This window comes from Arachis hypogaea, chromosome 3, assembly GCF_003086295.3.
Source record: "Arachis hypogaea cultivar Tifrunner chromosome 3, arahy.Tifrunner.gnm2.J5K5, whole genome shotgun sequence".
NCBI classification, from domain to species: Eukaryota; Viridiplantae; Streptophyta; class Magnoliopsida; order Fabales; family Fabaceae; genus Arachis; species Arachis hypogaea.
This window is the reverse complement of record NC_092038.1, coordinates 19865524-19879997: the sequence shown is the minus strand read 5'-3', so window position 1 is coordinate 19879997 and position 14474 is coordinate 19865524. Positions and strand designations below refer to the sequence as shown.

Below are 14474 nucleotides of genomic sequence, written 5' to 3'. Positions count from 1 at the left end.
ATCATTACCATAGCATGATCAGCCGTTAATTTTGTTGTCACTCACTAATAATAATTGTAAGATTTTTATTTGTGAATAATTACTTCCATAATATTAAAAAGACAAAAAAATATTTTATTTTAAATATAATTAATAAATATTAAATAAATTAAATTTTAATTTTTTTTATTTTTTGTTAAATATTTTTATAATTATTTAAAAAATTGTATAAAAAAGTTAATTGATATATATTTTAAAGACATATAATAAAATTACTATTAATAAAAAATTTTAATATTTTTATTTAATAAATAAAAAATAAATATACTAAAAATTTAAATTTTTATATTTTTAATAAAAAAATTTTAACTTATAATTTTAATATATATTTTTAGAACTTAAATTTACTAAATTCTTTTATAAATGTTCTAAAAGTTCGGCGGTTGTAATCTAAGCTAATCCAAAACATTGATGTTTATGTACAAGTAACAAGTAATCATGAAAAGAAGAAAAATGGTATCCATTTTTTATTTTTTAATATATAATTAAAAAAATCCTTCATTTACTGATTTATTTAAAATTAAAGCCAATTACACATTTATGCATTATTAGGCATTTTCGTAGGCTGTGGCAGCAAAAATACATAAAAATAAATTGTATCTATTTTCACTAGTAGTGAAACGAAAATATGCTAAAATATTTAGCCATTTTCACAAGCATAGAAACGGAAAATATCTTGAACTTTTTTATTATTATTATTTTTATATCTAATGTAAATGGAAATAAAAAAGTCTGTGTCATTTTCACAGGCAAAATATGCAAAAATGGGAAAAAATTATTCTATTTTTGCAGACAATGAGCATATTCGTTGACAAAAAATACGAAAATGGGCACAAAATTTGAGAAAGTATAAAAAATAAACTTTTTAATTAATTAATTTCAATTAATTTTTTTGTGAAAAAAATACGAAAATAAAAAAGATAGAATTTATCGATTCATATTTTATATTTTACTATTATTTGCTATTGAGAAAAGATCTACTAATTTAGTCTTTAATATTTTTTAGGAGTATTTTGAATGTTTATTTGATGTTTGGTTTTCGAATGTTTATTTGGATAATATTAAGATTTGGAATGTGTGTTAAATTTAAAGTTTTTTATTTAAATGTTTGACCTAATTTTTATTTTTAGTTTTTTAAATCTTAGCAAGTGGGCTAAGATTGAAATTTTGAAAAGATTGTTTGAAGTTAATCAATAAATTGTTGATTTTTTGGTTGAAATTGTATCTTGATTTGGTTTTTTTTGGATATAAATAAAAGATAAAAAATTTAAATTTTTTAAAATTTGAATTTTATTTTAAAAGGTAAAATATAATTTTTCATTATTTAGTTTATAGATGAAATAAAGAAAAATATGAGAAAAAATTATTTAAAAATAAAAAATTATACTTTATTTTTTAAAATAAATATTTAAAATTTAGAGGATCCAAATTTAAAGATAAATGAATTAATATCCGATTGCTATGTAAATTTGAATCGGGAACGAGTGAACAACTTAGCAAGCTCTCTTGTTTTTAAGAAAAAAGGAGGAGTAAATACCCAATCCGGTCCTTGTCTATTTTCACGAAGGACAAAGCGATTCCTATCCAAAAAAAGGGACACTTCGACTTTCAACCTTTTTATTTTGGGACAATACGGTTCCTCTGTTAAAAAATTTATTAAATAATAATAAAAATTAATTTTGTGGGGATTTTATTTGTAATTTGTGGGAGTTTTAAACCTCCCACAATTTATTAATAACTTTGTTTTTAAAAATTTTCTTCATCAATAGTAGTTAAGTGAAGAAAAATCATTGATAAAAATGATGCCACAAAAAAAAGTAATTATAATACAATATCTTTTAAAGGAGAAAAATAACATCGAATAAGAAATGAAAGAAGAGAATTTTGATGTTGATAATATTGGTATTGGTGATGATGACAGTAGAGGAGATAATGATGATGATAAAGTATGATTACACAATAAAAATAATAGAGGTAAGAGTGATAATAATAATGAGGATGAAAAAGATAATGGTAGTAATGGTAGTAATTGGTTATATTGTTGAAAAGATTTTTGTGGGGGTTTAAAACCCCCACAAAATACAAATAAAACTCACACAATACTAATTTTTATTATTATTTAATGAATTTTTTAACAGAAGAACCGTATTGTCCTAAAATAAAAAGATTGAGGGTCGAAGTGACATTTTTTTTTGACAAAAATCGCTTTATCTTTCATAAAAATGAACAAGAATCGAATTGGGTGTTTACTCAAAAAATGAGTATTGTTATTTGGATAAATAATAAATTATATTGATCTCAGGTTGAAATAGGCAATAATCTATCTATTTGTAAATAATGTATACACAATTTCTATAATATTTAATTTATATAATACTTGGTGTCATTAATAACGGAAGTTACTATATGTAATGGAAGTTAATATAGTTAATTTGGCAACAATATTTTTTTAGTGCATTTCTGATGAATATTAGGAAAGTCACCACTTTTTAAATGAAACTCATTGAACAGCTTTTTCAAGTCAACACTTTAATAATTTTCAATTTTAGTGATAATAATGACATCGATACTACCGATTCTTTATTGTTCATGTCCAGCCATTAATCCTCTTTCAATTATAAAACTCCCACACTTTATATTTTTATAAAAGTAGAAATTTAAATATAATTCTTTTTATGTAAAATTAATAATTAAAAAATATTACATAATAATTTAATTGAATTTATTAAATTATTTAATAATTTTTAAATATTAATTTTATATAAAAACAAATATATACAAGTCTTCACTTTTTATAAATAAAAAAATATTAAAAAATTATTAGAATCTATTATTTTTAGCCATCAATTAATTATTAATATTTAAAAGTATAAAATAAAATACATTATTAAATATTTAAATTACTAGACTATAAAATTAAACTAAAAAAATTAAATAATAATAAAAATAATAAATTTTAATAATCCTTGACATTTCTCTTTATAAATACTACAAATTTAAGAATCAACCAAGCTATTTATGGTCCCTTCAAGTTGAAATAAAATATACAGCAAAATAAGTATTTCTTTTATTTATTTATTTAATTTTTTTTAGAAGTAGCTGTTTGCAAACGACAAAATACAGAGCCTGATGGACTCCGCGACTAAAATTAGCATGTGAGTGGGAATAGACAAATCCAAAGCAGAAGCAAGTGGATGCACGCGCCAGTACGGAGCGTGAGAGAGTCAAATTTGTCACCAAAATTAAAAAGACTTTACAGAGTAAGATATGTATGACTTGCACACAAACACACACTTACAATACCACCACCCTCTTTTCTTTATGCTTATTAGAGAGAGAGAGTTTCAGACACAAACCTTAGTCATTGTTGCTGTGCCTTTACAAATTTGCCTTTCTCCCTTTTTCTCTTCTTTGTTTCCAGTTCCTTCTTTTTACAAAGGTTAGGGTTTTAATTAACCAATTATTTTTTTTCTTTTTATTCTTATTTATTTTATTATGATGAGATTCTCATTTTCTTTTTCTTTTTTAACAATGCAATGCAATGTGTGCTCCCGTTCCCTGTTATTACTGTTGCTCTTTCTTTCTTTCTTTCTTTCACCTTTTGAATCTTTGAAGCAACGTTTATTATATCTTCTTCACTTGAGCTCTCTCTAATTGTTACTTCTTTGCTCAGTTATCACTAATCAACTCAAATTGTTCTCAGCATTTTTGCCAACCTTCTTCTGCTATTCACTATCTCCACAAGTAGAACCTCATTTCATTCTTCTTCTTCTTCTTCTTCTTCTTCTTCTTCTTCTTCTTCTTCTTCATATTATTATTATTATTATTATTATTATTATTATTATTATTATTATTGGAAAAATCAACTTGTGCAAATTTGTCTTGTAGTGTTGTGTTTATGTGTGTTTTGAATCATGGATGTGATTTTTTTTTGTGTATTGGATGTTTTTTGTTTTTTTGCAGAGTTCTTGTAGGATCAGGTGATTGTGTTGGAGCTTGTTGTGGACTTGGTTCTTCAATCTGGGAGGATGTTTTTATAATTGTGTTTGTGTATAAGAGAGGGAGTGCTCTGAATTATAAGGTTGAGCTTTGGATCAAGAATGGGTTGGAAGAGATCTGATTTTATGGTCAAGAGAGTGATGAAGATCTATGGAGAAGTTTTATTGGGATTCTTGTTGATCTGCACACTTCAGTTTTCAAGTGCAGACACTGATCCCACTGACGGTAAGTTCTTTTCTTCATTTTTCCTGTCCTGCTGTCCACATTTTTCATATACTCTGGTGGATGAGGGGTTATTGAATTCAGATTCTTTGGTCACAAGAGTGTGGTAGGTAGCTGTTGTTGAAGTCTTCTAGGACATATTTTTTAAGATATTATATTGTGTGTGTATCAATCAAGGTTGCCGAACTTGGGAGTTCATGGAAACTTGCTTAGGTAAACTTGAATTGTTAAACTAAACTAGTAAACTCAAACTGGGGATGCTAGACTTGTAAATTTGTAAGATTTAACTTTAGAGTTTGGTAACCTTAGAGTGAATGGTGGTTGAAGATTATTTGCTAGTCTACAGTGATGCATAGAGGTCGGTAACTTATGTCACTTGCAAAATTTGAAGTACTATTATGCTTTGTGCTCCGGTGTTCGGTTGATTATTTGCTTAACTTTCTTGTTGTGCTCAACCTTGATTTTCTTGAATTGGTTTGCCATTGAACGTTTGTGCATTGAAATTTTATGCTGTTTATTTTGACCAATATATGGAGGGTTTGCCGGACTGCGGCAGTGAATGAGAGCAGTGTGAAACTATGAATTGATACTTTAGAGATATTCTTGATTGTTTATTAATAATTCATTCATGTGTGGTCTCTATGAGCTCTAAACTTTTCTGATTGTATCAGTTGCTGCAATTAATAGCTTACATGTTGCATTGGGATCTCCTCCTATCCCTCTGTGGTCATCTAGTGGGGGAGATCCATGTGGACAAGGGTGGCAAGGAGTTCAATGTAATGGTACATTCATACAAAAGATGTATGTTGTTATCTCTTCTGCATGATTCTTCCTATCCAGTTGTTTAATTGATATCTACTGAAGTAGGCACTTGTAAAATGTAAAAATTCTTGACATCTTACTTATGACAGAGTTCTGAATGCCGCAAACTTGCAAGGAGAACTAGGCGATAATCTGGCGAATTTCGTTTCCATCTCAGTAATGTAATTATAATCTTAATCTCCCTATATCGAGTGTGTGTGTCCATGTGCGAGTGCGCCTATGAGGCTGTGACTATATTGCCTTTTCCTCAGTTCACGAATTGCAGCTTTCATCCTTCTTACCGTGCGTATAAAATTTTCCTGCATTGTCTTTACTCGTCATTTTTTTTTTACCTTGAACAGTGATCTAAGCAACAACAATATTGGGGGAAGTATTCCATCCAATTTGCCAGTTACACTGAGAAACTTGTATGTGATAATCTAGCTCTCTAATACTAGGCCCTTTCCATCATATATTGTTCTAATGGACATAATATGGTTTGTGGTTGCAGTTTTCTTTCGGCCAACCAGTTCACCGGAAGTATTCCGGCCTCTTTATCCTCATTGACTGGACTGACAGACATGTAAGCTTGTTGCTTCTCCCATTTTGTATTCAATTTGTGTTGTAGGCAATGATAAAATTCAAGCAAGTTTGTCAAAATCATATTTTATTTTCTCCTTTCAGGTCCCTTAACGATAATCATTTAAGTGGAGAAATACCAGATGCATTCCAGTCACTTCCGCTGTTGATCAACTTGTATGGTCTTAGCTAACATATGTAAACAATTTCCATGATAATTCTTTCTTCATTGTACATGAAACATGTTTAATTGAGCCACTATATGTTTTGCAGAGATTTATCTAATAATAATTTGAGTGGGGAATTGCCTCCGTCAATGGGAAATTTGTCATCAGTGACCACACTGTTAGTATTCTTTTCTTTTTTCTTTGTAAGGTCATAAATATGAACTTTTATTCTCTTTATCAAGCAAACTGACTGTGAAATTGTTGGCAGAAACTTGCAGAATAATCAACTCTCCGGGACCCTTGATGTTTTACAAGACCTTCCTCTTAAAAATTTGTACTTCTCTAAACCATATCTCATTTAAGTTATTGGGTCTTTTTAATTTTTGCATGGTTTGATTATTTGTTATATTTGTGCCATTCTGACATGTTTTGAGCAGGGATGTTTCGAACAATCAGTTTGCTGGTCCAATACCTCCGAAGTTGCTGAGCATCCCTAACTTCAGGTGAAAGTCTCTAGGATTCAACTGTTTTTCTTCTTTATGGATAAATATGATGATTACTAGAATTAGAAAAATGTGAACATGGACGTGGAACTTGTGTTTAAGACTATATTAGTCTTGAAATTTTATATGGTTCCCATTAATTCAAGATGTAAATGTTCCAATTAAGGGGGGAAAATTGACAAATAGATAAGCTTGAGAGAGACTAAACCATACTTTGACATCTCTAGACTCTGGTCAAAAAAAGGGAAAAGAAATTACTTGTATGATTTAGATTATTATACCTCCATAGCCAAATTATGAAATTAAATTCCAGTCTGTGATAGTAACTTTTTATTTATATAAGGTACACCTTTGCATTCAAATTGACGCCTCAATCAATTTATGATCTAGGAATTACATATGGTTGCTTGTTGTACAAGTATAATGTGAAACTTATGGTTATTGTTTTGTTAAAAAATGTACACAAGATTTGAACTTTGTACTTACGATTGGAATGGAAGGATAATAGTACTTAACAAGAGAAGGACAATGGTAATGTGAGCTACATTTAAAGAGGTGGTCACTAGATATGTCCTATAGGCAATTTCAGGACATAAGGTATAAATTTAGGTTGTATTTTGTGGCTATTGGGAAAACTCAGAATTGGTCATTCCTTGTTTGAAGTTCCGGTGTTTTGCGTTATTGAGTTTTACCACATCTGAAATTTGAATAATGTATACCTATAATTTTGTAGCTTCAGTAACTAAAGACAATTCTTATTATGCAGACAAGCTGGAAACCCATTCAATGTTGTTAACTCTACTGCACCAGTTACTTCTCCACCTCGTTCCCCAGTGGCCGCACCACCAGGAACACCGGTCCCTAAAACACCAGCTTCTGGAACACCATCTTCTGGAACGCCATCTTCTGGACGTGGACCTCCTAAACAAGCTGATGGACCAACTGCAGCTAAGGAATCAAGTTCCGGGAAATCGAAAAAACACACCAAAAGGGTGGTTTGGATAGTTATTGCTAGCATATTGGGATTCATTATATTGTTACTAGCACTCATTCTCTTTTTGCCAAGATGTGCCAGAAGGGAGCGGGAAGACAGAAGGTCCAAGAGACATCAAATTGGTGCATATGGAGGTGACAGACCACATTCTAGGGATCATGGGGCTTTGGTCCCACCGCCTAGTCAAACAGAGAAAGGCAAATGACATACCTTTGGTCTATCATCTAATATTCTAATATATTATCTGAATTCTAGCATCACCTTCCATTTTATGGATCTAGACTTTAATCATTTAACTTTGTAAATAATAGTAATCTATTTTAACAATCAATAGGGGATATTCGAAGACCCAAAGAGGATCACCATGTGGAAACCAGGGCACTGGCGGCCATTCCAAAGACTCAAGATGAGCAAGATAAAAATATGCAAAGAATGACTTCAATAGACATGAGTACAATCGATGTCTATTCCATGCCTCCTCCTCCTCCGCCGCCACCTCCCCCTCCACCACCTCCTCCTCCCCCTCCACCACCACCTCCTCCTCCTCCTCCAACTACTGACAGGGTGGTTGTTGAGCCCACCACATTCAACAGAGGGACTAATGTCAATAAATCCCCAATACGTTCTCCAATTCGTTCCCCAATACGTTCAGTTCCTCCTCCCACTTTTGCAAAATTTTTTAGTATTGCATCCCTTCAACAGTATACAAATAGTTTCTCTCAAGAAAATCTTATAGGAGGTGGCATGCTGGGCACTGTGTATAGGGCAGAGCTTCCTAATGGGAAGGTAAGACTGTTTTCTCATCAGTTGCATTTATACAGAATTACTGACGAAACTCTATAGTTGGGTTTGCACATCTCTATAGTTGCTTGTATCTCCACTTGTTCTGTGATTTCTGAAAAACTCTGAAGCTATTTTAACATGTTTTATTTAATTATTTTGCTTAGCTAGGCCCTTTTCTCTTTTGCTTTTCATATTCTGCCAAGATGTTCTCGGAATGACAAGATAAATGGCTTAATGCTGCATATTGGTTTCTCTTTACCCTGATAAAACAATCTGAGTCTGATGCCTTGATGGGATTCTTATTTTGACACTTGATCTTTTTCCTTTCCTTTGTTTTGGGTACAATGAGAACATCTTATTATGAATTGTAGGTACTTGCTGTGAAGAAGCTTGAAAAGAGAGTTTGTGATAACCAGAAGGAGGAGGATTTTCTTGAATTAGTGAATGGCATTGATAGAATACGACATGTAAATATCGTCGAGCTTATTGGGTACTGTTCGGAGCATGGTCAAAGGCTTTTGATATATGAGTATTGCAGTAATGGATCACTCTATGAGGCACTTCACTCAGAGGATGAATTCAAAACAAGACTCTCATGGAATGCTCGCATCCGGATAGCACTTGGGGCGGCTAGGGCCCTAGAGTAAGTCAAGTTACCGTTATGTTTTTAGGAGAAAAATTGCTCAAGCTTGTTTTTAGCTTATAACATGTTCAGATCTTTTACTTTCACAAATCTGGTTTATCCTGCCTAAAATATTAGTTTTCCTTGGAGAATTCATTCAATATTGATATTATTTTGCTATAGTCATGGTAATTATTAATTAATGTTGGAGCTTTATTTCACCTTTTCTAGTACTTCCAAAGTTCAATTGCTAAATGCTAAATTAAAATGTCATGGTTACTCATAATACTTACCACATTATGCTTTATTTTCTGTGTGAAAGATTTTGATAGTTAAATATTTTTCCAAAACCAATTCGACCCTAAAGGTTAAGCTGTTGGTTGCTGGGCCAAGAATGATGGCTTTTTCAAACAATGAATTTCTTATCAAATCAATTTAGAGAGTTCTAGGATCTTTCTGAAAACCAAATGAAGCATATGAAAAAAGATAATTGGAAGTTGAGGCATGGGAAAGTCTTTCCTTGATTTAACATACTTGAAGACACAATATTTGATGATCTGGATGAGAAATCTAATGTTTCTTCTTGTCTTCTGACAAGGTATTTGCATGAGCAATGTCAGCCAGCTGTGATTCACAGAAATTTCAAGTCTGCTAACATTCTTCTTGACGATGACCTATCAGTGCGTGTATCTGATTGTGGGTTGGCTCCATTAATAGCTTCCGGATCTGTCAGTCAGGTAAGCGATTATTTGATATTGAAACTATGCTTTCAACATTTTGAAGGAACAGCTATACAAATTGGTTTAATCTACCCATATATGTATTTAGCAGTGCCTAATGTTCAAATTATAGTATATCATAAAAGAACTATGTCAACATATACTGTGTAAGTTTATAACAATTTGAATGATATTGTTCCATTCCTTGTCAGCTATCCGGACAACTGCTAACAGCTTATGGCTATGGAGCTCCGGAATTTGAATCAGGAGTTTACACATACCAAAGTGATGTTTACAGCTTTGGAGTAGTTATGTTAGAACTTTTGACTGGCCGTCAGTCCCATGACAGGTGAGGACTCATAAGAAAAGTATTTGAGCAACAGTTTTTGCTTCTTGTGTGGTTAAATTGTTACCAACAGTCTATCACCTTGAACAGGAAGCGACCTCGAGGGGAGCAGTTTCTGGTCAGATGGGCAGTTCCCCAACTCCATGATATTGATGCATTGTCGAGCATGGTTGATCCTTCTTTGAGTGGAGAGTACCCCACCAAATCATTATCAAATTTCGCAGACATTATTTCTCGATGCCTTCAGGTGAGCGATTGTTCAATCTGAACTTGTACAAAAAATAACTTATTCGTTTCAATGATCTTTTAATTTTGGGTTAAATAAGTTTTTATCCTGGAAAAATTCTTAATTTGTGGTTTTGGTCTAACAAGATATTCTCCATTTAACTTGCCATGTAATGTAGTATAAACAAAATTGCGAGGACCAAGATCAAATTAAAAAAAAATCATGAATTGTATAAAGCCAAAAACTTATTTAACCCCCTGTAATTTCTTACCATTTTCTTAGTATAAGTTCATTGAAATGAAAGGAGCCCTTGGACTTATTCATCATCGTCGACTTTTGGAGTTAATTTCTGACACTAATTGTATCTTATGCAGTCGGAGCCAGAATTTAGGCCAGCAATGTCAGAGGTCGTCTTGTACTTATTGAACATGATAAGGAAGGAGTCCCAGCAAAGTGAATCAGATGAAATATGAGAATGGTAGTGATGTTTGATCTTGAATTCATGTGCAAAGATTTACATTTACCTGCCAAATATAAGGTATTAATAATATACATGTCATCTATTGGTGGCTCAATTAGATGCCTCCATGTTCCATTTCTTCCATGCTAACCTATTCAACATTCACATTCCAAAAGCCTCAGAAATTCATAGTCACAAACACTCCTCACATGTGTGGTCATATTCATATATACATGATATTTCATAGTTCATTGAAACCTTTTTAGTGTTTTAGTGCTGTGCTTAGTGTGCTAACCCCACCCATTTGTTTGGTAGTTGTTTCCAAATTCTTAAAAGTGTAATGTAGGTCAAAGTTGTGCATCCTTTTTTATGTGTACATTGATAATGGAATTTTGATATTCAATTGTACCAAATCATTAAGCATCATTGTAATAATTTTCTAATAATGATATTGTTCTTTGTAACCTATATAAAAAAGCAGCATCTAGTAGTCGGTTTTTTGTTTTAAGTTGCTGTTTGTTCTACCTTTTGGTTTTATTATAAGACAACTTTGATACTAAGTGTCAGCTATTACCATATATGAGAACAATGCTTAATTGCTTATGTCATGGTTTTTTTTTTCTTTCTTTTTGGGGTCTTGGCTTATAGCATGTTTAAACTGCATTTGAGTTTCAGCATCCAACTTTGTTGGTTGTGCTTAGTTACAAATTTATTTTGCATTGTGAATTATTCAATTTCCATTGGAAAACAAGAGACAAAAAAAAAAAAAAAAGAGAGGGGGGGGGGGGGGGGGCGCCGGGGGGAGTGGGTATAAAATTGATTTGAAGAAAAGCAAGTGTTTGATTTTTGGAAAATGTTTGTTATTTTATGAGTTTCGATGCTCTAAAATGAGAGTTAATAAAGTAAGGAGTTAAACACTATTTGAATTTATAATTCTTATGAAATATGTGTTATATTATTTTAATTTAAAAGTGATTAATTTTTTATTTTTATTATTTTATTAACTTTTTTATTTAAAAAATCTTGATCTATATTTAACACTTTTTACTCTTAATAATAAATATTAGTAAGTATAAAAATCATCACCTTATTTTCACTGCCTTTAGTTTCCAAGATTTGTGAAGAAAGCAAGGGTTATTTTTGTAAAAAGCAAAATTTCAGTTGTTTATATATACGCACACAATTATTCAATTCAATTATATACACACACAATTATTCAATTATTTAAGAAGTGGATGTTAGAAACAGGTAGTTTTTGCTGATCAGACTTGATATGTTGTTCAATTCAACTCTCAATTCACATAAATTGAATCCTTATTATTTAAAAAACTGATGAGAAACAGAACAAAAAAAATTTCTGAAACAATCTTTAAAAATTATTAAATGAGCCTTAAAAATTTCTTTTGTGGTTACTGAAGAATATTTTAGTTGAGTATTTGAAACTCTTAGGTAGCGTTTAGTGGAGAGACAGAGACGGAAAGACTTGAGACTGAGAGACAGAGACTAAGAGACAGTGATTGAAATAAATTTTAGTATTTTGTTTGGTGTAAAATGGGTGACAGGAATTGAAACAAGAATGAAACTCTAATTTAATTTGCACAAATGGTAAAATTGGAATTAATTAATTTAAATAAGAGTATTTTAGGTATAAAATGTTATTAAAGTTTCAGTCTTCATCTCTAAAAATTTTAGTCACCTGTGTCCTTACTTTTTGGAGGTATTGAAATACTGAAATTTTGGAGACAGAGACAGAAATTTTAGTACCAATTTCTGAACCAACAAATACGATACTAAATCTCAGTCTCTCAATCTCTGTCTCAGTACCTCAAAACAAACGCTACCTTATAAATCACGTACAATGACAATTACAATTACAATGGAAATTATGTTTTCTAAAATGATTAAGTTATTATTCCAATAAATACAATGCTGGTGGGCACTTTTTAGGTTTGGTGGGTACTACACATTATAGATTTCACCATCATAACAAACGTGGCTGATGGTTTATACAATGTTTTGACAGAAATCAAATCTTCAGATAAAGAATGTCTACGTGACGTTTCTTCTAAATCAGAATTGATAGGTCCATAGCCATAAACACCAATTAATTATTAAACTGGCCCAGAAAAATATAAATCATTGAGTACTTGTTTATGGTGACTTTTAGATTGTTCTCAAGGGCGAAAATGTTGATAGTTTATAATTTATACAAATTTTAGTAGGAAAGAACTTGAAGGAATTTGAATCTGAACCAATGTCATTTTATAGAAAACTAGTGAATTGTCCCGTGCCATGCACGAGTATGGTAAGTTTAATAAAAAATATTCATTATGAAAGTGTTTTTATGTTATTAACATATATACGAGTGTTTTATAATAAATTGGATCGCTAATTAAAAATATTTAAATTATTTTAATTTTTGATAACATTGAAAGAGTATATATATGACTTTTTTAGTACAACAATTCAGACAAAAAAATTTCATACTTTTACATAAAGCAATACATAATACATATAGAAATTAACAATTTTCGTAGAACATAAATATTTAAAAAATACATGTTAAATAGAATTTAAAATTACATATAATCAATAGATATTTTAGAAAATTTTTCTATAAACTACATTGATTGTTATATCTTTTGATCTGGCAGAATTATTCTCAATTAATACTGGTAACCCAGATTTTGATGTTACTCTTGAAAGAGCAACATAAATTTAGTTTGTACATAAAAGGAAGATAATTGTTTTGGATGAATATTTTTCATAAAATTCGAACCAAACTACAAACCAAACACCTCTAGTTAACAGGATTAAAAATATAAAAAAACACGCATCATTTGAAATACTTGCAAGTGGCCTACGTAAATCACTATTAGCATGTAAGCTGTTGTGGGTAGTGCGTGTTAATTTTCTTTGTCTGCCAGGATCTTCAGATGCTTGATCAAGAGAAAGATTTATTTGATTAATGGATGAATCTATTGCACCTGTTGGGAGTGAGTTAGATGGCTGATGATCTAAAGATGTTGCTGGTCTCTTAACAAGGAGCAATGGGTCCAGGGTGGTAGCTGGTTTTAATTTTTTTTTTACGCAAAATAAAATATTTTGTTAACACATAATCAAAAAATTATTTAACAGATACAACATTTAAAATAACTAAAATTAAAAGATTATGTAAATATTGAACTAACCAGGGAGTGGGTCAGCATCCATGCTTGGTTGAGTGCTGCATCTATTTTTTTTTTCATGATTAGTCTTCTCCTTATTCTGGCTAACTTGGGGCGTGAACTTCACAAAAAGGTTAAAAAATGAAAGTTTTGAGATAACATGAAGTGAACAATGAAAAATGGAGCAAAATTGTATAAGTCTATCTTTCTTTTCATGAGTTGCAATACTTATTCTATATACATCTTATTTTATATACAACTGAATTCAAAATACAATGATTATTGATGCTTTTATTTGCATATGGAGTCAAGAAAAAAATGGTTTAGTTATGTAAAGTGTAACAATGGAAATGTAGATAAAAAACATAACAAATGAATTAAAATACATGATTGAAAGAACTACACCAAATTCACTCTTATATAGGAATCTGCAAAAATACTTTATAGCAAATGCATGAAATAAATACTATTATAATGATTATGCATGCAGATTTTTTTAATCACAGCTTTATGCATACGTGTATTGTAAAGAATTTCAAAAATAATTAACGCTGCATAATATGTTATAGTATTATACTGTTCATTGTTGTAAAGGAGCAGAAGGAAATCGCTATAAATTTACTAAAGTAGCAACAAATCTCTATTGGCCGTTATTTACTCATTAGAAATTATTTATTAGATAATTGAATTAGTGAACAAAAACTAATTACAAATGAGTTGTTATACGTTGAAGTTTTTGTACGTATTGCCAATGATAAATAGTAATATTTTTAGACGGTAGAAGCAAAAATGTTGCGTAATATAATATTAGAATTTGTTTTTAAATTCCTTTTTAACATTTTGGTTA

At 30.6% G+C, this 14474-nt stretch overlaps 1 protein-coding gene across 3 annotated transcripts; it reads left to right on the top strand.

Annotated features, from left to right (window-relative positions):
• The first annotated feature begins 3310 nt into the window (after positions 1–3310).
• On the top strand, positions 3311–10968 carry LOC112789756 (protein STRUBBELIG-RECEPTOR FAMILY 3). 3 transcript variants are annotated; one of them, XM_025831795.3, is made up of 18 exons: positions 3313–3478; positions 3713–3783; positions 4003–4263; positions 4932–5061; positions 5172–5243; positions 5424–5489; positions 5573–5644; positions 5746–5817; positions 5914–5985; positions 6076–6141; positions 6245–6310; positions 7077–7501; positions 7639–8090; positions 8459–8730; positions 9308–9446; positions 9641–9777; positions 9865–10021; positions 10375–10968. In XM_025831795.3, the coding sequence occupies exons 3-18, from the start codon at positions 4140–4142 to the stop codon at positions 10471–10473; spliced, it is 2421 nt and encodes an 806-aa protein (XP_025687580.1). In that variant the 5' UTR covers positions 3313–3478; positions 3713–3783; positions 4003–4139; the 3' UTR covers positions 10474–10968. The 3 variants fall into 3 exon arrangements, with proteins under 3 accessions (XP_025687581.1, XP_025687580.1, XP_025687579.1); XM_025831796.2 differs by lacking the exon at positions 3713–3783 and having other exon boundaries at positions 3311–3478; XM_025831794.3 differs by lacking the exon at positions 3313–3478 and having other exon boundaries at positions 3488–3783.
• Positions 10969–14474: the final 3506 nt, after the last annotated feature.